The sequence below is a fragment of the Phaenicophaeus curvirostris genome, chromosome 1, assembly GCF_032191515.1.
Source record: "Phaenicophaeus curvirostris isolate KB17595 chromosome 1, BPBGC_Pcur_1.0, whole genome shotgun sequence".
Classification (NCBI taxonomy): Eukaryota; Metazoa; Chordata; class Aves; order Cuculiformes; family Cuculidae; genus Phaenicophaeus; species Phaenicophaeus curvirostris.
Window position 1 is genome coordinate 192,969,582 of NC_091392.1, and position 26,932 is coordinate 192,996,513.

General features: G+C 44.7%; 1 protein-coding gene and 1 non-coding gene across 2 annotated transcripts in view; both read left to right on the forward strand.

Annotated features, from left to right (window-relative positions):
• Positions 1 to 26,932, forward strand: part of MAP6 (microtubule associated protein 6) — a 40,023-nt gene that overhangs the window by 7,124 nt on the left and 5,967 nt on the right. The window contains exon 2 of the mRNA XM_069883364.1: positions 26,379 to 26,592. Coding sequence (XP_069739465.1) covers positions 26,379 to 26,592 — 214 coding nt within the window. The remainder of the gene's footprint in view (positions 1 to 26,378; positions 26,593 to 26,932) is intronic.
• TRNAP-AGG (transfer RNA proline (anticodon AGG)) lies at positions 3,547 to 3,618 on the forward strand. The gene has a single exon. It is a non-coding gene; the product is annotated as a tRNA-Pro (tRNA).

Sequence of the window (26,932 nt, forward strand, 5' to 3'; positions counted from 1 at the left end):
TTTCTTCCTCTGCAACATCCTAATCCTCCTCCGTATTGGTACCACCTACAATATTGTGTCATTAGGAAGTCTCATCAGTGTTGCCCTACTTTTTTGTGCCAAAGTCAACATTAAAAATGTTAAACACTGCTAACCTCCTTCTAAGTTGCAGCTCAGCCTTCCAACACTCATCATTTTCATTTCCCTTGCCCAGTTTCCCGTTCTGCAGATGTTTGTATTTAGTGGATTAATTAATAATTTCCCACATGGCCCTGTATCCAATGCGTTACTGAAACTAGATAGATTTTCACTTTTTTTTTGTCTGCTAAGTCAGTTATCATATCAAAGGATATCAAACATCTCTCTCTCTCTCTTCTCAGTCACTGCCATATCTGTTCAGACCACGAGCTTCTCCTGGATGCAGGAGCAGATGCTGTAGAGCAGACCCCAGTTTCACTTGGTGGTTTCAGGCTACTACTGTAACACAAACAGTAAATAAAGAGAAGAGGTATCAGCTAATTTAGACAGCAGGACTTTCCCTGTCCTTCCTTTGCCAAATAAATCACAAACATCCATTGTAAATTTGTCTTATGTCGCATTTAGAACGTAACTTTTGCTTTTCCTGTCTCCTACCAGCTGAATAAGCCTTCACTTACTAAGTACTTCTCCACTCTGTCCTACATCAATCTTGCTTTTCTTTGCATTTAACTCGTAGCACTAATCCTGGTATCTTCAAATAAACCCTGTTGCACCATGACAAGAGCATGGATACTGTCCCGCTAGAATGACCATTAGAACCAGCCAGCGCGGGAAAGGCAGTTTTAGAAATTTTATAGGGTGGAAGTTTTATTTTTCTTGATTATTTCTCAGCACTCTGGGTATCCGTCCAATGTCCTTCTTTTTTTTTTTTTTAATCTATCTATATATATACACACATATGCACACATACCATCCAAGCTGTTCACCAAGTTACTGCTTTAACCTCCATCTTGTCTCTGTTCCCCAAGTCCAATGCTGCAGATGTTATGTAGCAAATACATTTTGCTTTCTATTAATAACTTCTTTTGCTCAAACAGTGCGTTCACCTGAAGGGACCTCTCAGCACTTTGCAGTCACAGTATGCATGCAGAGAGACTCCTGCTGCTTTGGGGACCCAACTGCAAGCTGTGCTGTTGAGACTGCACAACAGGGTGTTTTGGTGCTGGGGAGGTGGGGAGGCTGCTATTTAAAAAAAAAAAAAAAAAAAATTGGGTTTTTTTTGTGTTTGGTTTTTTTTGTGGAGCTGTAATTCAGTATTGCAAAGGAGGATGCATTTGAGGTTCTCAAGCTGATAGGTGTGTTATCTGAAATGATGTATTGCTCGTGCCTAGAAAGAGGAGGGCTGGCTCTAGTGGTAAAAATCACCACAGCTTCTTGAAATAAGCTGAATTACCCAGCGGTGAGGATATGGGGATCCTGGGGGAGCAGCTTGTTTCAGAAAACACTTTACACCACTGTGCAGTAGAGCAGGGAAGCAAATATTCCTGCTTCACAGCCCACACCGGATGTGCAGCTGGGGATGGTGCTGTGTGGTGCAAAACAAAGAGGTGATGAGTAGCACACCCCATGCAGGGATGGGCTGACACTGGGGTATGGCCTGAGGTCCCAGGCATCCCTGTCTGTCTCCATCTGCAGGGACTCACTGCAGTACCTCTTCCAGGCTGTAATTCAGGACCACAAAATAACATCCCTGATGGGCACTTCTATTTGTCATTTTGCTATCATGAAACCATCTCCCAGCTTGCCCATGCTGCCAGCAGATTTGTAAAACGTTACTGTTTGGCTGGTCCATGGTTGCCTAACACCAGGCTTTACATTCATCTGGTTTTGACTCTAACAATACTAACACAGGACTGTAAATGAACCATTTCATCCTTGGTTACTCCGTCTCCACCGTACAGGCAAGGAGATCCAGGCTGTTGTGAGCTGCGGGCTTGCTCCCAGCAGCCCTGCCCTGCATCCATCCATAGGATTCCTACTGACTGCAGTCAGCTTTCTCCTGCATGACAACATCCTCTCCATGTCAATCAGCTCTTGCACAGTGTATATCTGCCCAACCTTGCAGGTGCTGTCTTGGAAAGCAGCCAGAGATTTCTCACTGAAATACTTCGCAAGGTCACTGGTGCCCTGCAAAGGTTGTTTGGCTGCTGCTTTTCTTTTCTTGTTCTCTGAAAGCATTGAGGGTATGTGGGGCTGTGCAGGTGCTTTGCTGCTTATCTAGCACAGAAAGGGGCGGGGGGTGGGGGGGAAATGAAGGTATTGTTTAAAGAAAACCGTGGCCTTCTGGAGTGGAGCTGTATATTAATTATGAATGGCAAGGTTATTCTGCTCTTAGGAGTAGCCCTATTGATTTCTAAGAATGTTGGCATTGGTACTGGGGTCTTTATGTAGCCCAAATCCCAGACTGGATCTCCTTTCTCTCTCCAAAGCCTCGCAGGACCATCAAGTTCTCTTACAGGATCCCTGCTCTCTTGTTGGATTAAAAGCTCATACCCTAGAGCTGACATAGTATTTCCTTTTCGTGCTCATCCCAACCTTGCTCCCCTTGAATAAATATGCTTCTTGTGGTACTCCTGTGTGTAAGAGCTAGCTGTCAATTAAACGATAATTGTGTGAAATCAATTATTAGGTGAATTAGTTGATGTTTTCCTCCACTTTGTCCTTTTAATTCTGATTCCTTTCCACCAAGTCAGCTACATAAGATAAGGGTCACATAGGTTGGAGGGAAGATGGGCAGAGAGCTCATCTCCCAGAGAAGGGGATTCAATATATTTCTTCCAAAGCAAAGATGAGAAGACAACCTAGAGTGGATACTTTTCTGGAGAGCTGGACAATTTTGGTTTTCCAGAAATCCCGTTAGACCAGCTAAAAAATTGGCCTTTGGAAGCTGAAGCTGGCCAGGCCAGTCCCGTGTAGTAAAGAAACCGCAATTTTGTGTCTGGGGTGCTGGGTGAATGACAAGGGGAGATGTTATCCAGACACAGGAGAAGGAAATCCTTCAGAATCAGCCCTGACTGCTGAGCTTCAGGCTTCCTCCCACATTTCCCTTTGCCTTTCACCTTGAAGTGTGTGCGCATCTGCGCTCGAGCAGGCAGCTTTGCCTGAAAGAAATCAATGCATCATGCTGAGAGGGGATGGAAACCCAGGCAGGGACACGAATCCTGACTCGTCCTATTCCCAGGCTTGGGCAGCAGTGGGGCTGATGATTGGTTTGTTGGCTGAGACCTTCCAGGACAATCTGCAGGTGCCCTCAGGATGCCGTTATATTATAGGGGTGGTGGGATAGGGGGGTGTCCTTTTTCCTTCTCACATCCATTTCAACTGTAGATCTCCGTCACCCTGAGCCCCAGCAGGAGACTGAAAGGATGCTCAACATCTTGCAAACTCTTCTGCAGCCTGAGCCACACTTTACTGCCAGTGCAAGAGAGGAAACGCTCTGTCAGTGTATTATTACAACTAAAGGGAGAATTGGAGGGAAAAGTCTGATTTTTTTTCCTTCTCCACAAGTGTGAGTTCATTGATTGTGTCGGCTCGTTGGTCTAGGGGTATGATTCTCGCTTAGGGTGCGAGAGGTCCCGGGTTCAAATCCCGGACGAGCCCTTGTTTTATCTGCTGGAAAAGCAGCACAGCAAGCTTTAGGCAATCCAGGAGACTCCTAGCGTCCGCTAAAAATAACTTCTTAACCCAGCTGTTTTACCACTTTTACCACAAAGCAAAATCAGCGTAAAATCCCAAACTTTCAAATACTCTGTGAAACTAAGTTTTACTCAATGTATTAGAGCAAGAAAGGTAATAAATGATTAGTAGTAATCAACAAGAAGTTAGCAGTAACAGCTTTTAAAGACAATGCATCGAATAATTACTACAAAGGAATAAGTTTAGTGATTAAGATATGTCACCAATTGCTTCTTCATCATCTAGATCCACAGTCTCTGGGGAGCCCCCGTTTTTTTTAAAGTGATGATTTTGAGTGGTTGTCCCAGCAGTTGGGGTCCCCATGCAGTGCATTCACTCATGGGTGAGGTCTCTGATCATTGCTCTGAGGGGCTTAGCTTTTATTCCATTGAACAAACAAATTACATCACCCCAAAAAGCAGAATCTGGCCCCTGCTGCTTACCACCCTCACTCCTCCCAGAATGTGGCCAAGGTTCCAGGAGAGGAGAGGAAGAAACACCTGTATATCTCTTTAAGCTAAGGGGCTGCAGAGATGCAACATTGCTGCACAGCTCCTCTCTTTCACACAGCATCCATGTTCGTGCTCATTGTTCAGCCAGGGTGTTGATAGTTTTCTTGTCTCTTTGTATATTTGAGAAGGTACAGTTAAGGTGGCACAGCCTGATTCTGCTGATAATGCCAGCCATGAAATGCTTTCTCACGCAGCACAATTCTACTGATAATAGCAATGTGAAAAGTTGTACACATAGCAATGCAATACGAATCATCTATGGGTCACCCACATTGCTCTAGGCTTGTCAATCAGGCCGTGTCACTTCACCCAAGGAATAGCCACCCCCACCCAAGGGGATGCAACACTGGACCTGGAAGTCACCAATGCAAGTGAGCTCATCAGTGACGTCAAGATTGGAGGCAGCCTGGGCTGCAGTGATCACAAACCAGTGGAGTTCAAGGTTTGGAGGGATATGGGACAGGCGAGGAGTAAAGTCAGGACCCTAAATTTTAGGAAAGCAAACTTCCATCTCTTCAAGGAGTTAGGAGGACTCCCTGGGAAATGGTCCCTGAGCTGGCAAATATTTAAGGATGCTTTCCAAAGAGTGCAAGAGCACTTTGTCCCCCAGATGTAGGAAATCAGGAAAAGACCAATGTGGCTGAGTCAAAACCTGCTGGTTAAACTGAAGAGCAAGAATGAACCGCACAGGCAGTGCAAGCGGGGACAGGGAACCTGAGAAGAGTACGGGGACACAGCCCAGTTGTGTAAGCATGTGGTCAGGAAGGCCAAGGCGCAGCTGGAGCTGAACTGGGCAAGGGAAGCAAAACTTAACAAGAAAGGCTTAGGTATGTCAACCAGAAAAGGAAGGTTAATGAGAACATACACCCACTGATAAATAAAAATAGTGATCTTGTATCAACAGACAAGGGGAAGGCTGAGGTACTTGGGACCTTTTTTGTCTCAGTCTTAACTGATGACTATTCTCCTCACACCTCCTGGGTCAGTGCACAACAACAAGGGGACCAGGGGTGTAAAGCCCTTCCCACTGTAGGGGGAGATCAGGTTCATGATCACCTTGAGGAACCTGAACATTTATAAGTCTATGGGACCTGATGAGATGCATCCCAGAGTCCTGAGGGAATGAGCAGATGTGGTTGCCAAGCCACTCTCCATGATATTTGAAAAGTCATGGCAATCAGGAGAAGTCCCTGGTATCAACTGGAAGAAGGGCAACATTATGCCCATTTTAAAACGGGCAGAAAAGACGATCCTGGGAACTACTGACCTGTCAGCCTCACCTCTGTGCCTGGGAAGATCATGCAGCAGATCCTCCCAGTGGCTGTGTGAAAGCACCTGGAGGACATGGTGGTGATCAGTGGCAGCCAGCATGGCTTCACCAAGGACAAGTCCTGTGTGACCAGCCTAGTGGCTTTCTATGATGGGTGACCACAGCAGTGGGCACGGGAAAAGCAACCACAGAATCATAGAATCATTTGGGTTGGAAGGGACCGTAAAGATCATCTAGCTCCAACCCCCCTGCCATGGGCAGGGACACTTCCCACTAGATCAGGATAATCAAGGACTCATCCAGCCTGGCCTTGAACACTTCCACGGATGGAGCAGCCACAACTTCCCTTGGCAACCTGTTCCAGTGTCTTGCCACTCTCATGGTGAAGAAATTCTTCCTTTTGTCTAGTCTAAATCTGCCTCTCTATAGTTTATATCCGTTGCCCCTAGTCTTATTACTACAAGCCTTTGTGAACAGTCCCTCCCCAGATTTCTTGTAGCCCCTTTCAGGTACTGGAAGGTAGCTATAAGATATCCTTGGCGCCTTCTCTTCTCCAGGCTGAACAAGCCCAACTCTCTCAGCCTGTCCTTGTATAGGAGGTGCTCCAGCCCTCTGATGATCCCTCTAGCCCTCTTCTGGACCCATTCCAACAACTCGATATCCTTCTTATGCTGAGGATTCCAGAATGGGACACAATACTCCAGGCGAGGTCTCAAAAGAGAGGAATAGAGGGGCAGAATCATCTCCCTCGACTTGCTGGCCATACTTCTTTTGATGCAATCAGGATACAGTTGGCCTTCTGGGCTGTGAGCACATTGCCAGAAGGGAGGTTCTCACAGGCCCACTTCTCCAGCCTGTCCAGGTGCCTCTGAATGTCATAGGAGGGCAAATGGCTTTAAATTGGAGGGAGGAAGATTTAGATTAGACACAAGGAAGAAATTCTTCACAGTGAGGTTGGTGAGTCACTGGCAGAGGTTGCCCAGGGAAGGTGTTCAAGGCCAGGTTGGATGAGGCCTTGGGTAACCTGACCTAGTGGGATGTCCCTGCCTATGCCAGAGCAGTTGTAAGTAGATGATCTTTCGGGTCTCTTCCAACCTAAACCATTCTATGATTCTATGTTTCTATGAGTCTGCAATTGTCTTTGCTGAATTTGTGAAGGCCAGCATGATGTGTTGCAGATCAGGATTTTGACCATGCCTTGTGCTCTTGTTATTTGGATATAAAATGGATGTATGCAAAAGGTCTGAGTTGGAGGAAGATGAGGAAGATAAGAGGTGGCATGTGCAAGACCTTATGGAGGTATGGAAAGCCCTGAGTCGGGTTTGAATGGTGCTGATTATAGAATCATAGAATCACCAGGTTGGAAAAGACCTCTTGGATCATCAAGTCCAACTATTCCTATCAGCCACTAAACCATGTTCCTGAGTATCTTGTCTACCCGTCTTTTAAACATCTCCAGGGATGGGAACTCAACCACCTCCCTGGGCAGCCTCTGCCAGTGCCCAATGACCCTTTCTGTGAAAAATTTTTTCCTAATGTCCAGCCTAAATCTCCCCTGGTGGAGCTTGAGGCCATTCCTTCTTGTCCTGTCCCCTGTCACTTGGGAGAAGAGGCCAGCACCCTCCTCTCCACAACCTCCTTTCAGGTAGTTGTAGAGAGCAATGAGGTCTCCCCTCAGCCTCCTCTTCTCCAGGCTAAACAACCCCAGCTCTCTCAGCCGCTCCTGGTAAGACTTGTTTTCCAGCCCCTTCACCAGCTTCGTTGCTCTTCTCTGGACTCGCTCCAGAGCCTCAACATCCTTCTTGTGGTGAGGGGCCCAGAACTGAACACAATATTCAAGATGATGAGCCATGGCTGAGTGACAGCTTCCCACCAGGCACCCCGTGCATCCAGGGGACAAACGTACCGGTCTCAGATGAGCAGCAGAGCCTGTTGTGGTGCTGGCCAGTAGCTATGGCAACTCAGGCAGAGAATTCCCAGAGAGGGATGTGTTGGCAAGCAGCCCGGGAGAGGGAGGACACAGGGAAAGCGTGTTCCCTCTGGAGAGCCGGGGCTGGTTTTGGCAGCATTATTGTGCAGAGAGCTGGGGAGATGCTGTCATTGAAAGTTGTGGTGCTTTTTCCTCTGTCCAATGGGGTAAAAGCCTCTGGCAGCGCTGCAGCATTGCAGTCGCATTGGAGCAAAGCTCAGTGCCATTTGCTCTAAGGGGAGAGGTGATTTTTATTGTGTCTTGTAGAAATGCTCCCACACCTGTGTATAACGCACAAGGCTGGAAGGCGCTGCTGCATTCAGCTAGTCTGACTTCTGGGATGACATAGATTTGGTTGTTTCAGCCATCAACTGGCTGTAGCACTTCCAGAAAGCTATCCAACCTTCAGAAGAGGTGCAAAGGTCCATCATTTAACCCGAGCCCAGAGCACAGGTTGGATCAGATGGTTTTTGAGGTCCTCCCCAGCCGTATTTGCCATGGTTCCCATTTTTCTCATTCTAGGGCAGCTAACTAATCTGCTGATCCCTGTCCACAGAGGAAAATGAGGTTTCTTTTTTGTGACCAGTTTTGATTTGTCTTTTCCTGGTCGCTTCAAGGGCTGGAAACCTCAGAAAAGACAGCCACATCTGTTGACTTAGAGGATGTATTTCTGGTTGGATTTCTGCTGGAACCTCTAGTCACATTGAAACCTTGGCAGCACTTTTGGTGAGTTTTTGCAAAGCCTGGCTCCTGGAGTTAAGTAATTATAGGAGGCTCTTAGCTTCAGTGTAGACCAAGGGTGGTGTGATGTGCAAAGCAGGTAGTGAACAACTGGAAGATGCTTCTTTAAACTTAACATGCTGTTGCTTTGAGCTGCAGTCAGGTGTGTCTGTCCAGCACTTCCTATCTCAATGTCCAATTTTCCAGTGGCATTTCAGGCATGTTTAGCAGTCTTTCAGCAGTAACATGCGCATCATCAGTTTTTAGCACCTGTTGGGAAGGAGGGATGTTCCCAGAAGTTAATGCTGTGATCTAGAAACCAGGTTTTGACCATGTGATACTGGTGTTTGAAAAGGAAATTCAGTGGGAAGTCAAACTGAATGATGTATAGAAGTGAGGACATGGTGCTTTTGCCTGAGCCTTTTGACATGATGCAAAATCGGGGGGGAACAGAGGCTTGTATTGCTATTTTGTTATGGAAAGGGCAAGGATGTCTGTTATGGAAAGGGCAAGGATGTCTGAAGGTGGTACACTGCTGTATGGGCCACTCTCATAGCTTCTTTGCTCTAACATCAGAGAGAGCTGTAAGCACTGAAATACATAGAGACGTATTTTAATTTAAGCTCTCAAAATGAATGCAAACAGTTCTGACTGATTTAACCTGGTCTCAATTTTGGATTTCAGCAGACACCGTGTTCCAGCCCATATAACTATTTCTTGGTGCAAGACCAGAGTCTGGTTAGTGTCCAGGTTTGGGACTATGCCCTTGGTATAGAAGCTGCATGGATGTCTTCTGATGTGAAATGAGTGGAATCACTGTGCCTGCGATTGCTGTGTACGCTCTGTCCTTCTGCTGCATTTCAGGTGTGGAGACATCCCTTAGGAAGCTGCAGATGTGTTCAAGACTTAGTATATAATATTCAGTATAAGACCGTGTGGAAGGAGGTGATATGGATCTCCTAGAGCAGGTCCAGAGGAGGGCCATGAAGATAGCTGGAGTACCTCCTATGTGAGGATGTGCTGAGACAGCTGATGTTGTTCAGCCTGGCAAAGAGAAGGCGCCAGGGAGACTTTATTGCAGCCTTGCAGTACCTGAAGTGCACTTACAGGGAAGATGGGGGGGGGACTCTTTTATCAGGGAATGTAGGGTTAGGATGAGAGATAATGATTTTAAACTGGAAAAGGCTAGATTTTGATTAGATATAAAAAAGACATTCTTTACTGTGAGGGTGGTGAGATGCTGGTGCAGATTGCCCAGAGAAGTTGTTGATTCCTCCTCCATGGAAGTGCCCAAAGCCAGGTTGGATCAGGCTTTGAGCAACCTGATGTAGTGAAAGATGTCCCTGCTTGTGACAGAAGGGTTGGACTAGATGATCTTCCAACCCAAACTATTCTGTGATTCTATTGTATTTATTCACTGATTATATAAATAAGTTGATTTTTCCTCTTTCATTCATAGATTTCATTAATTTACACTCACCTCCTGCTCACAGGTACTGAGATGTCCATGTTCAGGTGGTCTGGCCCAGATCTCTGCTGGGCAGTGCATAAACTAAGAGACACCAGTTTTTGAATCCTCATTTTACCTCTTGGATTTTCTTGGATGATGACTACTAACTGACTTTTTGATATATCTTCTATATCATTTAGGGGTTACTGATCTCTGCACCAGCCCCAGTAGGACTCTTCAGGCTCTTTGGACATGTAGAGATGACACCTTCCAAAACTTTGATCCAAATCTCAGTGGAGTCAGTGAAAAAAAACCCCTATACTCAGCTTGGGCTGTGGATCTATTTCTTAAAGAAGGTCACAGTTTTAGCTAGCAATACCACTCACAGCTTCTGCATCACACGGACCCAGCGCTGCCGGGTTGGAGAAGGGCTGAGGTCTGCTCAAGCTCACAGTACAGTGGAGAGAAGGAGCTGTTTCATCCCTTCTGCATAGGATCCAACCTGCCTTAAACATACCAAAAGCAATTTAAATTTACTATACTAGTTTCCTCCCACAGTCGTAACTGGTATGTTATTGCAGTTAAGAGGGTTTTAAGGGTAGAAAGGGGTATTAGGACCATCCCATCTGAGTGCCTGTACAGCACCATATTTCATCCATATAATCTTGTGCTGTGTCCTTCACTTGTGTTTGGCTAAATTATTTTGCATGCTGGAACTGGGATTGAAGGAGCAGTTCAGGAGGGGTGGGGGCAGGGTATGACACAGTTAATCATGGAATCATAGAACAGTTTGGGTTAAAGATCATCTATTTCCAATGTTTTTCTGCGATGGGCAGGGACACATCCCACTAGCTTGGGCTGCTCAAGGACTCATCCAGCCTGGCCTTGAACACTCCCAGGGATGGGGCATCCACAACTTCCATGGGCAACCTGTGCCAGTGCCTCACCACTGTCATCGTGAAGAAGTTCCTCCTTAAAGAGGAGTCATCAGCAGCACTAGTGCAGATGGAACAGCTGATGTAGGAGCAATTCTGCAGCAATCAGGAATCGGGTGTTGGTTATGTTATTGCACAATGAAACCACTCAAAAAAAAAAAAGGACTGTTGGACAATTAATGCATTGAGATGTATGCGCAGGAATTTGACATGTAAGGTGTGACCTCCTTCCACATTAGTAAAGCCTCGAGTAGACTCTTGTTCAGGTTTGGACTTTATATTTCAGCATAGCTGTGGACCAGAGAAAGTCCTGAGGGTGACCATTAAAAGATCAGGTCATTGCAGAAAGATGGAAAGTAGTGCATGGTTTTGGATAGAGAACAGAGTGGCACAGAGAAGTGGGTAACTGTATTTGCATATATGAAATATAACGGTCCATTGGAACGCTTGAACTTGCTGTAATCACAGTCAGGAGGAGCAAGACTTGGATGTTGAAAGTTAAAAATGTACTAAGTGCTTTGCTGGAGGAAGTCTGAGGGATGTTGTGCCTCTCTGGAGATGCCAGCAGATATCTCCACAGTCCCTCTCTTTGAAACTAGGAAAAAAATAAGTCATTACTATTTATTCCCTGTATTGATTTTCTGTCTGCAGTGACCTTGGTGCTGCTTGCTTTTCTTTATGCTCCCCGGGGCACAGGTTGGATCAAGCAATTACAGTTTTAATAAAAGATGCCAGAGTGTATGTGTGATGACATTTGATTCGTATTATCTTGATGGCTTCTGTTGATCCTCAGTCATTACCCCACTGCCCTCTCTCATCCCTGCCGTGCTTGCAGACCTTTATCCCATGTTGGGATCAGGCTTTTGAAGTCTTGTCCCCTATTGGACCTTGTGTGTCTTTGTGAGCAAGACCCAGTGCCCCTTCAGCAGGCTTGAAGCCCGCTCACATGCATGCATAGCTGGTGATTTAAAGTCAAAATCATCATTGCTAAACAGAAGAGGTTAATGTGGAACTGCTGACCCTGCCTTGCCTGGCTGCAAATGGCCACATGAGGGGAGCTTGCATGGACACAAGAGCAGGCTCCATGTGGATATTGTGGAGCAATGGAAAAACTATCATTTGGGGCAGGATCAGGGTTTGATCCGATAGAGCAGAGGGAGCATTGAGTGAAGCCAAGAATCACCGCTTTTTTACTGCTTTAGTTTTGCTCTCAGCAGAGAAACCCCAGCACAACAGCTTCAAGGCAATAATTTCCCCCATCTTCCCTTGGGTTAATTTTTCTTTTGGCTGGAATGTTAGGGGTTTTTTCTAATGCAATATTTAATTATTACTTAACATAAACATTTTATGAACTGTTAGAATAGCTGCATTATTTATGGGAGGGGAAGGAATGCTTTTCCTGAGCTTTTGTGATGTCAGTTGCAATAAATATCAATCTAGGAGCGTGTTTAAAACATGCATGTTCCACCTGGGAGACAAGAGCAGTGCCTTTTTTCATCTCATCTCTCAATTAAGTACCTGCTTAATACATTTGTCCTTAGCATCTTTTATTTCTAGATTAAGCTTGGAACAGTGACAAAAGAAGAAATACTTGCAGATTGTCTCATTTCCAAATGCGTATTATTTACTCAGTAGATACAAATGGCTCTCAGAGGCTGCAAACATTTGTTGTTTTCACAAAAGTGCTTAGTAATAACAAATCCTCCTTCCAGCTTTTTTCAAAAGAGTTATAAAATTGGCACTTTTAATTTTTTAATCCCAAATTTACTGCCTAGGAGCTTTTTTTTTGCTTTAGGAAAGGGATTGCAGTGCATGCTTTTGTGCACTGGTGGCTGGGTTTGGGATTTGGCAGGGAGGTCTGTGATTGCAGATGCTTGCAGAAAGTGCGCAGTGGTGGGGTATTTTTATATGTCCTATATGTCCTACATTAACAATATCCTTTTGGGGAAGCAGCTTTCCATGATCCAGGTGTATTTTGAAGGTTATCTTAGCCAAATGAACACAAGCCTGGGCAGCTCTGGGAGCTGCATGGCCATATTACAATGGCACCGTCCTCTACACCAGGTATCTTTGGCACATGGACATCAACTCAGCACTGTGTCAAAGCATGTAGCCCGTTTCCAGCCTCCTCCAAATGCTCTACACTGGGTCCTGAAATGCCCCAGGATGGCAGATCCCTGGGTGGTAGCATCCCATTGGATTCCAAAACCATGTCAGTGCAAGATGGTCCTGAAGATGGGAATGGTCTCTGAGTCTCCCAGGTTTCTGGAGTTTTGTCCCAGCCTGCACAACTCTAAAGGCTTTGCTTTCTGCATATAGTATCTATCCCTTTTTTTTTTGCTGGCACAGGCAGCCAGCCATGCACATGCCCTAGGTTCTTCTTTTATCTCTTCTTGGTTTTAGCTCCCCAGTGCTTGTTACACACAGTCTTCTTGTGTCTAGAAACAGAAAACCTTATCTCTACCTCACTCTTTCCTCCAAAGGGAGTAAATTTGGCCCTTTGCAAACTAGTCATTGCTGAGTATCATGCCTCTCATTTCCAGGCACTCTGATTTCTGGGCTCCTTTCAGCTTCACACTTCTGCAGTGGAGCAGAGCACCAACCTTGGTAGCACAGGGCTATCATCACACATGTGTGGGCAGTGTGTTTTCCCAGTTGTTTCAGTATGCTCAGAGCAATGTTTTTGATCAAGCACAGAAAGAGGCCTCTGAATGTGAGAACTTTTGATGTAAAAACACAACCATTTTGTCTGTGCTTCACTTTCAGGGTTTTCCAGTCCTTGCAAGCACTGGAGGAGCCCTTGAAAATGGCCAGTTAATTATAAAATAACCTTTTCCCAGAACCTACTTTCTCATCATTTACCATGTAAAGCTTTCCAACAGTCCTCCTTATCCTCTTTTATTTCATGACAGCTTTCATGTAGATAGTGTGGTTCCAGCAGTGACCAGTAATTGCTTCGTTCACTCACATCAGTCCTTGTTTTACCTAATTAGGAGGAGATTTCACAATACAGCCATCTGCTCCAATGCCTTGTGCTGTCTCTTTCCCAGACTCCCCCGAGACACCTTTGATGGTCCCAGTATTTACTGATTCTGTACCATGGGACTGGTTGTTAGGGAGCCAGAGTCAGCCAGTTCTCCCCATTACATTGTTATTGATGCTCAAGTGATGCTGATGGTTTCCCAAGCTTGCAGAAGTGGGGTGGGAAAACTGAGAGCTTTTTCTACACTAATTTTCTCTTTTACTACCATTCATCTACTTTTGTACCTCCTGCAGGTGGTGAGAGTTTCTGAAGAAAGATAGGCCAACTGGAAGTGGTGTGGACTTGAGTATTACACTGTGTTTTATTGGTCCAGATTCTGGTCCTTGTTACACCCCCATGACCCTGATGATGTGTAGTGGTGTGTTTTATGGTTTCCTAAAAAAAAAAGCATGGACATTATACTCTTCTTAGAGAAGCCTTCCTACCTCCCAGCTCCCACACTGTTTCTCTAGCTCGGTTTAGACTTTGTGATGCTTTTAAAGCAACCTTCTCCACAACACCCAGGGCAGTTTTAGTGTGGTTTCACTGTGTTTCCTCCTCAGTAGTTCTAAATACGTCATGCAAACTCTGGAGCAGGAGCTCTGCACTGTACTGTCCACAGCATAAGTCAAATTTACATCTAGATTTTGTAGCCCCTGAAATAAGACAGTATTAAGGTTAAAGATGGGGTGGGGTGGGGCCGGGTGGCGGGGGTGGGGAAATCTGATTCAGCCTTCCCTTGCTTTCCATTAACACAATAATCTCTTATCTTAAGATCCTTGCTCAAGCCTAAGCTCTCTTCTTTCATCTACTTAGTTCACACCCAGCTCTATTATGGTTCTTCCAGTTAAAAAGAATCATGACCTCTTAACTTCAACTAAAGAAATATTCAATGGGTACATTGCAGAAGAAGGCATAAAGGGGAAAGCAAAATTCAGCCCTCTATATCAAAGCCAGCAACAGTCTAGTCACTTCTGCGTGCTAAAAAAATACTTTAGATTCATTATATATATAAAATCTTGAAAAGAAATAGCACAAGCTCAAATACATACACACACATAGGCACAGCAGGGGCAGGTGATCAGACCAAATGTAGGTTAATCTTGCATTCATCCACATTCTGTATTGCACTATTTGAGACTGCACGGTTGTCATGCTGCATATGTCGTGTGTAGCACTTTTCCCTATGCCTGACTTCACTTTCTAGTGTTACACGCTTGGGACACAGTGGAAGCACAGCTTGTCAAGCTGCAGAACGGTTCATTGTGAAATATTCGTCATGTTGGATCTGGTAACCCAACTGATAGATTCAAGGGATTTCTGCCATGCAGTTCTTACAAGAAATAGGTGCACCAATCAGTGGGAAACCACAAACCTGTGTGCATTGGGGATGCCACTCAAAGACATGTCTTGTGGATGGATGATGTATAAAATGTCATAGATTTGAATTCTGTTTTCTTTTCCTAGAAGAGGATATTACACATCCAAAGCATGTTTGGATTATATGTTATTTTCTATATTTTACTTTGTAGACTAAAATAGGTTTAAATTGGGTGTCTTTGAAGGCTAAGCATGTGTATGTGCTTTCCTTTCACAGAAGATATTTTAGCTTGGAGGCTCTGAGCTGTGGAAGTGTAATATCACTTAGGAGGTACTTGGTTGTTACAAGACCCAGGTTTCAGTGGTCTAATGGAAAATAAGAGGCTATCCTGCATACAGCTTCTCCTCCAGGCTGGCCTACAGCCTTCTCTGTCACGTAAGCCACTAGGAGACATATATCCATTGGTTTGAGCAGCCATTGAGGCTGTGACCTTGCATCAGTATCTCCATCAGCTCTGCAGAGGCACTGAAGGTAGAGGGGGATGCTGCTGGGACACCACAAGGTTAAACCATGTGTTTACCAGTGCAGAGTGGAGTGGAACAATGACCTCCCTCGACCAGCTAGCAGTGCTGTGCTTGACACATCCCAGGACATGGTTGGCCTCCATGAATTTTCATGAGGATCCTGATCCATGATCTCCCCTTTACTAGCATTTGCCTTGTTGACATCTTGGACATGTAAACCTTTAGAAATTGGGTGACTAGGTCTTCCATTAAAACCCACGCCAGAATTGCTTTCGTATATTAAATGAAACTCAGACAGTGACTAGCTAGTCTTCATTTTTCATGTGTACAATTAAGTCTTAGCACACCTGGTGCCCTATAAGCATATGAAGGCTATTGAAATACAGTCATATAGTAGCTGCTACAGTGAGGAGCAAACAATGCTCCAAGTCATCAATGCAGTGGCAAAACAATAGCTGCTATTTAAGTTTCACCATGTTCCTCCTTTATGTGCTTTACTCCTGAATCTATTTCTACTCCTATGCCATGATGAGCAATTATACTGTCATGAAGACTAGAAATTAAATCAAAGAGCAACAGTAATTTTGAGCTGCATTAGAAACACAGAGAAGTAATGATTCCCTGAAGGGAGCAGAAAAATACAGCTAGTTGAATTAACATTGCTGCAACAGAAGAGCTTCTATTTCACATCAAACAGCCACTTCCTGACCTTCCTTCGGACAAACGCATCGTTCTGCATCTGTGATTTGGATAATTGAACAAACTCAGACAAAATCTTACCTGTCATCCCCAGCACTACTCATCTCTGTCTTTTGCCTCAAGGGCAAACCCTGCTGTTCCTGTGCAACTGAACTGCAGTACCACTACAGCATCCCCAGGCTGGAGAGTGGCCAGCATCTAGGGACCAAGAGACGGTGATAAGCTCAAGCAGCTTCACACCAGAGTTTTCAGAAAAGGCAGGATGGGGGTGTTCCCCAACAGTCCGCACGCAGCACGACACGGGTAAATGGTCTTTAGGAAACCCCACAGCGACGTGAACTGGTGCAATTTGAACCAGAGCTGTTGTCAGCAGTGCTGGTCAGTGAGATCCACCATCCTCATCCCCTTGGGCAGCTGCTCTTCAGATCTGTAAGATCTGTCCCATCATTGCTGAAAGATGATGCCTTTGTATTCCCTCCTGATCCTGCTGCTGGATGTCTGGGGAGGTCTGATGAGTTCGTGAAATGCAGTGACTTCGTGTGACCTAAAAAGCTTCATTTGCCATAACCTCAGTTAGTGCATTTTGCTGCACCAGCTTCCCCTCTTAAAAATCAAATTGTAGATTCACATAGAACCTTTACAGTGTGGTCCACCAAGCTATAATTCAGGAAGCCATTTATGCCCATATTTACGTGTAAAGAGCAGCTAAAAGTAACTGGTCATGTGCTAAAGTGTTTTGCTGAATTACAATAGTACATTTTTAATTTGTCTTGTTTGTGTCTACAGACACTTGAAACAAGGTTCTGAAAGTACCAAGAATCCCACTGGAGCCAAAGGCCCCTGAAGCTGCCACCCAAGCGCATCTTCAGTGAGCAGGGTCCGGCACACTTCAGCTGGAGACAGACCCAGTATGCAGTGTCGCTGCAGGCAGCTGCTGGTTTCTCTGCATCCCATCGGATATCTGAATGAGTTCATTGAACTCAGCGTGAATTGCACTAAAAATTATTGCACTTGAAGAAGAGCAGGATTTACAATGCTGTGGTTTTGTTGCAAGTTCTTCCACTTCTTCTATTATGAAGGTTTCTTGTCAAGTTGTTTTTTTTTTTCCCTAGGACCTTACCATGTGTTGTTGGGTGAGCTGTGTTAATTTATGTGTCAATACCTTGATGGTAGCTGTGAAGTTGTGCAAATTGTCTCATGAGAGAGGCAGACACATGACGCATGCTCTTTGGCCCAGTAAACTCTCACAGGAGCACTTTGGTTCTCCTCACGCTGTTTAGGTTTCTGCAGCCCATCCAGATCTGCGGCAACACTTTTCCCAATCCTAATTTTGCTACAGCACCCTGTCAGCAAAGATGTTTTTGTGTCAAAGCATCCATGCCGTGAGCTGTTTGGTTTGTTTAACCATGTGGCAAATTTTACAGTCGTCTGCCCATTTGGAGGACAAGGCAAATGAGACACTGCTCTTGTTCTAACCAACTGCAAAACAGACATACAGGCCATTTAATGGGATGTTATCAGAGCTTCGACCTGGCCTGACCCAGTTTTCAGGGCTGAACATGACATTTACAGATGGGTTGCAAGCAAGCTCAACAATCACAGCTCAGGCTGTGATCACTGAGAGCTGTCCGAGCTGGCTGCGTTGACTGGCTTCACTGGGTGACACCAGCATTGAATTCACAAACTTTAGAGGCTTGAGCATGTATGAAGACAGCACAGCAGCTTTTATATGGAATGGGCAATATGTCCTTTTCTCAGCAGGACCCATGAGCTTATAACATCAAGGGAAAATCTGGAGAGGTATAAAATGGCAAATCTACATGGGGTTTTGATTCACACCAGGAGGGTTCATGAGATCTCGCTGCTGTTGAGTTTAACCTCTTCAGGTCTCCAGGTGGACCTTTCCTTGGTTTCTGGCATTTCTGCAGTGGACTCTGCCAGTGTTATCCTCCTCAGTACGCATGTTTTTCCCTTTCATGGGTATTTAGCCACCAGGAGGTAAGGAGGGCCATGGGCTGTAACAGATGTTGATGGATGTCCTTTATCTAGCTCAGACTCTGTTTTCCCCGTTGCTGGCTGAGCACAGAGTGGAAAGGTGGAGCTAAGCTGAAGGAAGCAGTGGAAGGAAGGAGATGATCATGGGGGTGCTGGTGTTTACTCTGAGGTCCACAAAGCAGACTTTGTGTGTCAAAGATGCCCAAGTGTGCTATTTAGTCTGAGTGTGGGGATTTATCTCACCCTTTCCTCTCAACATCCCAGTGGCTGCCTATTCCTTATGAATGGTTCTCAACTCTCCTATTTCTCTGTGCTGAGACATAAGCAGTGGCAGGGCTGTTACTCTTGGGGTTGCTTTCCCACAACTACTTTGCTCTCTGAGTTTCTTGGCCCTTTGCAGTGTTCACTGCCACTTTCAGTCATGTATTTGTGATGTTCTGGACAAGACAGCTTGTGCAGTAATTCTACCTCCTTGGAAGTCCATACTCCATGGCTCTTAGGCAATGAAATATCCATGATTTGTGAGCTGCTGACCTAAGCAACTTTTATAAAGGGATCACAGCATGGTTCTGCTCTGCCGAATGACTTGGCTTCGCCCTTTTCAGTACATTAATCATATCATGCTTATACCCTGCTTCAGCCAGTGCTAAAGTCACCCTGTTGAAAGCTCAGCACTTTCCTCTTCTTCTGTGCCAGTGCTCTGCTTGATAGATCCTAACTGGGGTTGCCCACAGATACTGTTCCTTCACCAGCCTGGACACACTTACTCCATTGTGCATTGTCCAAGTTTCAAATTTATACATTAATGTATCACGTTGGTTTACTCTTTGTACACAATTAGGTATTGGCTTCTCCAAACTGACTTGCTCTGTGTGCATGTACATGTGCGTGCGCACGCGCATGTCTCAGAGGTTAATTATTAATGTCTGAGAAAAGAATAATCTTGGGCACCAGGAGCTTCATTATACCATTCATAGTCTCAGTGTGGCTTTACAGTAAATTATTGTGTACAAGATAATAGCATGGGCATTAGAGGATGAAGCTGTTGTTAAGCATCCATATAGGAGCTGGAGGCAGGGCGCTTGATGCAGCAACAATGAAGGGACAGTTCTTGTACTTGCGGTGGCAGATTTTATATGTTGACAAGACCAGGAGTTGGTTGGAATTGACTTTATAACCAAAGAGGGTTGGGATGGAGGATGGGATGAAAAAGTTGAAGTCAGTGTCTTGGGGCACAGGGGACGCTGCTGCAGTAACATGCCGGGCTGTCAGATGCAGCAAGGAATCATCCAGGTCCAGGATTTTTTACTTATTTCTCTGAAAGGCAAGAGCACTTTGTGACATTTACTATTGCACGAGAGACCTCAGCATGGGGCAGTGTTCTTTTATTGCTGAAAATGCGTTAGGAGTCATGTTTTGGCTCTTGCAGAACAGTAACCATTGATCAGGCTTATTGTGTTTGCAGGAGGATACACAGCTTGTTTATATTGAGTCCAAATGGAATTTTTCTGTTCACATTAGAAAAGAAAACAGATTTAGTATCAAAACATACGCATGCTCCTCACATGAGCAATCTTTTGTGAGCAGAATTTGCTTGCAGTCCAGATAGTCTTAGATCTCCTGACTAATCACAGCCAGTACCAGACAATGGGAGGGAGCTTGGAGGAGATTCCTACAGTGGGGACTAGCTCCTGCTTTGGCCCATAGTTTGCAGAAAGCAGCTAAATGCTGGTCTTGATGATTATCTCAAGGATGTGTTGCTGAATTTTCCTTTGATAACTCTGAATACTTTCAATATCCATCTAAACAGTCGTGACTTAATTTTACATCTCATTATATATTGGACTTCAGTGATCTCTGTTCACATAGAGTTCCAGAGTTTGACCAGCCATTATCACTGATCTTGATTTCCCCACATTTTCATTTCACTGAACATCTCTTTTCCTCCATTAAGAGAGAAAAGAAAGCTAGAGAACATTTGGGAGCAAATGATACTCGCTTCCAGAAAGGCAAAATAATTAGAAAAAATTTGAAAATCCCAGACGGATTTGCTACTTAGTTCAGCCCACATGCATGTCTTTTTTTTCTTTTTTTTTTTTGTTAGAGGAATATTAAAGAGAAATGTGATTTTCTGAAATATTCCTTGACAAACAGTTTGATGTTTTGCTTCATAAAGGAACTCATAGTCCTTTTATGTTGTCCTGGGTAGAATAAGGAAAAAATGGGATGGAAAAGAATTAAAGAAGGTGAAAATGAAAGGTAACTTTTAGAATTAATGGGATGTTTCAGGCCAGACATTCTGTAATTTTTTTTTTCCCAGTGAAAAATCTCAATATTTTTCAGTTTTGTTTGAACCATAGTTTTCCAGATTAAGCTAGAAATATTCCTTCTGTGCAAGACTCCCCTGTGAAGTTCCTGGTCTCTCTTTTCTGTCCCATTCATTCTTTCATACGTGCACATCACTATGAGGGAATCAGGCTGGCTCAGTGTCAGTAAAAATTTCAGCAGAATACATTTGACATCTTGTGGTGATTCTGAACAGACATAACCTCTCTTTAAAGTCCTTCAGAGTAGGTGGAAGTTTTGAAGTGGCCCCATCTCCCTCTCCTTCCCCATTTTGGCTTTGCTCTTTCATCAGTGGTGAAGACAGTCAATAACTACATGAGCGTAGGTGACTATCTTCAGTGGTGACTGCATGCCACAGCTTGGAACTCGCATCAATCCCATATCCCCTCGCTAGTGTGGAGGAGGATGTTCAAGTCACCTTCACATGCAACCACCTCTAGCAATCCTCAGCCAAGGGGAAAATGCAATTAAAATAAGTTAACTAGGGTGGATGAAGACCCATGCATGGGCAGGGGTGGTGGACACCAATATATGTGGAGAGCAACTCTTGGCTTTAATGGATATAGATCAGGCCATCACATCCCCAGACTACTGTCATATTGTAAGATCTGCTGCCTATTGATTTGCACTGTCTGCCCCATCCTGTGCAGCCCTATATGCATGGCAGGTCTGTAGATGGCTGAACTCCTTTTATATTCACTGGGAGTTTTTCCTGTTGGACTTGCCTTGCAGGAGGTCATCTGATACTTCATATACTCCTTTTTGTTGAGTTTTCATTTCAGGTCAGCACTGGGTTCCCAACTGATTCTGATTATGCATTGTAAGGCTAGGACCAGAGCTAGGCAGAAAATTAGGAGATGTAATTTGCTGCTTTTTCAGTTCAGCCCCTCCATTTCATGCCAAGATAGCAATTCTTAAAATCTTCTTCAGCGAGATTAGGAGCAATGAAAATCCCTCAGAGAAAGAATTACAGAGCTGGACTAAGCTGTGCTTATCGCGTGTGTCCGTAACGGTGCTTGTCCATGCTCCTGACTCTTCCATACAGCGTGAGCAAAGGCTTTTGCACAGATTTTAGTGAGCTTCGAGGCTGAACTCTGTTATGACAGGGTCTAGCATACTCCTGAAATACTCTCAGAGATAATTTTGTGCAGAGTGGTCCAGGTGCCACTATGACTGGCTGTTCTCGAAACAGGGAAAAATAACAGGGAGCTCATTTCAGATTGTTGCCAGAATTTGTAACTTCGGGGCATCCACCCCACAAATTGTCCTTGGGATGTTAAATAGTAATGAAGGAGGTTTCAGAACTGCAGGGGCTTTCCCCAAGCCAGAGTTAGTTTTAGTGTTAAAGGAGCAACTGATACGATACCTTAGAGTGCAGATATTTTTACTGGTCTCAGAATACCAAAAGAAAAAAACCTCTTATAGCTGTTGCTTTTCTTCTCACTTCTTTGCTATATATAAGATGTATATAAATTTACAAAGCATTATATCTGAGTGTTGTGAATATCGTGGAGCATCAGGCCAGTTTCAGATAGCAGAGTACATCTGCCCTAAGAGAATGTAGCCATGCCATGGACTGCTGGACTATGTGAGCTAATGGTAACATAGGACTGTGTCAGACATTTGAATGAACGTCACCAGACCTAGAAGCAGGGGGTTAAGTCACCTTCCTGAAATATCTCCCCCCCTATCCCTGCAATCAGTAGAGACACAGACCCCGAGCAGGGCACCTCCATCCTCATTTGTACTTTGCATTAGTAAATTCAGTGTGCCTGGCACTCAAATGTGATGAGTAATGCTGTTAAGTTGCTAGCACACCAATGATTTTGGCCATGGGTAACTAGTACTTTTCCAAGGAAATTTTGGGCTGGGTTCTGCAGTTGGCATATTCCAAGGGCAGTTCCCAATGGGCTGTTTTCCCTCGCTCATCAGTGATGGAGATGGAAAGATTTATGGATTTGTACTTTTGTGCATAATAACCATGATAATTTTCTGGGCAGTGATGCAACTGGCACAGAATAGCCTGTGTCTATTCTCATAACACTTTTTTTTTTACAGTTTATGTGTTGCCTGATGCATCAAAAATAGGCACTGAGATCAGCTTGCTGCACCAGGCATAGCTGTAGTAAACTGAGTTTCTCTCCTCCTTGCACTGCCTCTGTGAGCTCTGGAGAGCAGATATGCAGAACTGGGCACACTGGGCATTTGAGTGTGGTCACAGCAGGGAGCGGCTGGTCCATCCCAGATGTGGTGGGACTCCATACAAACATGACCCGTGCTCTCTCCCACACTTGAAGGGACTGGCTGTAGTGTAATAGCTGTTAATGTGAAATCATGCACATTTATCTGAAAAGGAATAGAAGCATAGAATCATGGAATGGTTTGGATTGGAAGGGATTTTTAAAGTTCATCTAGCCCAACCCGCCTGTAATAAGCAGGGTTATGTTCAACTAGATCAGGATGCTCAGAGCCCCAGCCAACCAGATCTTGAATGTTTCCAGAGATGGATCATTTACCACCTCTCCAGGCAACCTGTTATTTCTAGATGTACACTGAATTTTGGTATTTACAGCTTCTTTGTCAACACTGTCAAATATTTCAAGATCAATAGCCTTCTATCCTCTACTTCCAGAGAAGATCGTGACTGAGCTATTTCAGAGCTGTTGGACATAATACATCAGCATGCATCCACCTAAGAACAGCTATTGGTCTACCCATTGCCTGCAAAGCCAGGCTCATCTTGGGAGATGCAGAGTAGTCAAGGGTCTCATTGCTGAGTACAGTGGAGCTGCTGTTACATCTGCATTAAGATCAGGAACGCAAGGATGAAAAAGAGCAGAGGAATTCTTGCTCATTTTTAGCAGTCAGGTGAAACTGGTTGTTACATTAACAGCCCAACTCCATCGCATGATCTCTTGCTTTATCATTTCAACAACCAGCCAACCCACAGGTAGCCTGAGGCTTTTCTCTCCTTTTTCCCTGCCTCGTGTGTCTGTTTTGTCTACAGAGATCACAGACTTTTCATGGAGAAGCCCATCTCTTTCTGCAAGTTTGCATAATGCAGTCCATAATGTGGTTGCCAGGCACTGTGGTAATGAATACAGTCGTGTTTCTTCAAAGCTCACCTCCATATAAACCAGCATTTTATGAGCAGCAGAGTGAATAAATCCTGGTGTGTTCCATCTTTGAAGTCCGGCCCCTACATGCATGGTACTACAGCCTCCATCCTTTGTCTCTGGTTCTGTAGAAGCAAGCTGTGGTTAGGTTTGCTGATTGACCTTGTGGTTCACCTGGGCTGGTTGCCCAACTGGCCTTAAAATGAATGAGAAAATGAATTTTTCCCAGTTTTCGGGTTCAGAAGTTGCTTAGAAGGAATCTGAATGACACATAGACCTGGGCAGAGAGAGTTAGTGCATGATTTTCGGGTGGATGAGGTGCTGAGGGGCATGGCTTAGTGATTGATAGGAATGGTTGGACTGGATGATACTGTGGGTCTTTTCCAACCTAGTGATTCTCTGATTCTGTGTGATTCTGTGATTTTAATTCTTTTGGAAGGCAATTGAAAGTATATAGTCTACTTTGGAACAGAAGTGGATCCTAGGAAGAGGCCTCTTCTCTTCTGAGGAGCTTGGGTCGAACTGAGTATGTCAGTAATGTATTCATGTCTTTAATCTATTTCTTTAAAGACATTTTCTCTTGCTTTCTCTCAACTCTTCATGCAGGAGGGATATTTTAAGAGTGGACTGCAGAGAGCATAACTATTATGAGGTACAGCTGAGAGAGCTGGGGTTGTTTAGCCTGGAGAAGAGGAGGCTGAGGGGAGACCTCATTGCTCTCTACAACTACCTGAAAGGAGGTTGTAGAGAGGAGGGTGCTGGCCTCTTCTCCCAAGTGACAGGGGACAGGACAAGAGGGAATGGCCTCAAGCTCCACCAGGGGAGGTTTAGGCTAGACGTTAGGAAAAAATTCTTTACAGAAAGGGTCCTTGGGCGCTGGAACAGGCTGCCCAGGGAGGTGGTTGAGTCACCTTCCCTGGAGGTGTTTAAGGCACAGGTGGATGAGGTGCTAAGGGGCATGGTTTAGTGTTTGATAGGAATGGTTGGACTCGATGATCCGGTGGGTCTCTTCCAACCTGGTTATTCTATGATTCTATGATTGTATGATCTGTGGCTGACATTCACTTAATGGGAATGAGGGGGACACAAATAAGCCCATTCTTGTATTGCTTGTTCAGTTCAACAGCATCCTTCAAGCAAGCAGTACGTTTGGGCCTTGGCAGTATTATCCAAACCCAGGAAGGGCTGAAGAATAAAAGAGGGAGACAAAAATTAAAAAATACAGGGGAAATAAAAAGTATATATAGATACGGACAACACAAAGAAAGTATGGAGAGTAGGAGGTGGGATTTATCTCATAGATTAAGATACCTACATTTAGGGGTGTATGCATGTCCTCACGTGTAGATGTTTGTATTCCCATCAGTAAAGATGTAGCCAGTTAACAGAGGCCAAAGAGGCATTTAGCTCATCCTAATGCAGTCACCCATCTTTGGTATAGGGAAAGGAAGGGCTTTCCAAGCTCCTCTTGCTGTGTTGGCTAGTCCACATTGACTACAAGGACACAGTAACCCTGCAGATGTGGTGAGACCTCAACACAGGTGTCTTAGGAGGAGAAGCACACCCAGGAAACTGTTGCAATCAGCAGTTATCTTGGAAGATAAAGTTTTTTTATGTCTTTGCAGTGGGATTATGTGGATGGGAAGTGTAGTACTGGGTGGGGAGGGAGGTGCACGGATCCTGCCTGTGAAGGGATCATTTATTACTGGTCCCTGAGGATAACAGCTGAATTTTTGCAGCCTAGCCTCCCTGTCTGTGTGGGTCCTTAGAAGACTGATGAAGTGTGCATGTCCATACTGAAGCTTTCCTGAGCCTCTGGACTTAGTCCCACTGCTTATCTTCATAGAAGTAGAAGCTGAATATCTCTGTGATCGTTTGTCAAATTTGGTTGAAGCTGATTAAGACATTCATAGCTATTATGGGAAGGGCAGTACCCTCACACAGGGTTCACTTCCCTAATAAACCAGGCTGAAAACAAATAACACAACCCAAAGATGGTTGAGTGGAATTGGACAATTGGGACAGGGTCTGTGACTTATTGGTTCCATTGCCTCAAAGGTCCCAAAATTAAGAGGAGGACTTTGATTTCCAAGGAAACTACATGCCTTTGTGGATGGCTTGTTTCACCATCGTTAGGGTAGCTCCTGGCCTGCACTGGAGTCTTAAAGATCTAAGCACTGCCTAGGACTATGTCCGAGCCTGGCCTATCTAAGGTAGTAACACACTTGATGCTATAGAGGCAAAATGATGCAATTTACTACTTGCAGCCATGGGTGAGGAATGGCTGTAGGAAATACTGCCTCTTTACATTTCTTTATTACCAGATAGCTTGCACACAGAGAAATTTGCTGAGGACTGTGTGTTCTGTGTTGAGCTGCCGAACATGAATTTTTATGTTCCTTTCTAAATATTGTTTTCAACTTGAACTGTGAGACTCAGGAACTGCTTGCAGGTAGCTTCAGAGCAGAGGTGAAGCTGTAGAGTCAAAAAAGCATCTGTTTACAAAAAAAGCATTACAGTCACATCTAAGGCCAGCTTTTCAGAGCCTGTCACACAAGTAGCAGATTGTCTGGTGTGCAGGACTGTCTGATTTTAATAGACCAAATTTCATTTGAACTTACAATGTGTTGATGAGATGAGGTAAAAAATGAGCTGTGAGGAGGCAGGGTTGTTTTCGTGAACTTGACTGCGTGGAGGCAAAAGCTTTTCAAGTAGACCTTATTGACCAATGGGTAATTTCATTCCCACATTACCATTGCTCTCCTGTTGGTTTAATTCTTGGACCTCTTTCTTTTTTGATCTTCAGAAATGAGTTCAGACCCTGGGTAGATGTCAAGCCTGTGAAAGCTATAAAAGCGAAACCCCAGTACAAGCCGCCAGAGGAGAAAATGACCCATGAAACCAGTTACAGCGCTCAATTCAAGGGGGAAACTAGTAGGCCTTCTCCAGCTGATAACAAATTCCTGGAGCGCAGAAGGATACGCACTCTCTACAGTGAGCCCTACAAAGAACCTCCAAAGGTGAGAAATGCGTCGGAAGGGACCCAGGGCCATCACTGCTCATGGCGGGACATGTCGTAACACAATGAGGCTGGGCTGAACACTGCCTTCTGTCAGTACTCTTGTGTGGCATCTTCATTTCTGACCAGCAGATGCATCTGGAGATCCACCTTGGAGATGCTGGTGGATGAAAAACTGAATATGAGTCAGCAATGTGCTCTCACAGCCCAGAAAAACTGGGCTGCATCAAAATCAGTGTGGCCAGCAGATCAAGGGAGATAATTCTGTCCCTCTAGTCCCCTCTGATGAGACCCTATTTTGAGTACTATGATCAGCTCTGGGGTATCCAGCATAAGAGAGA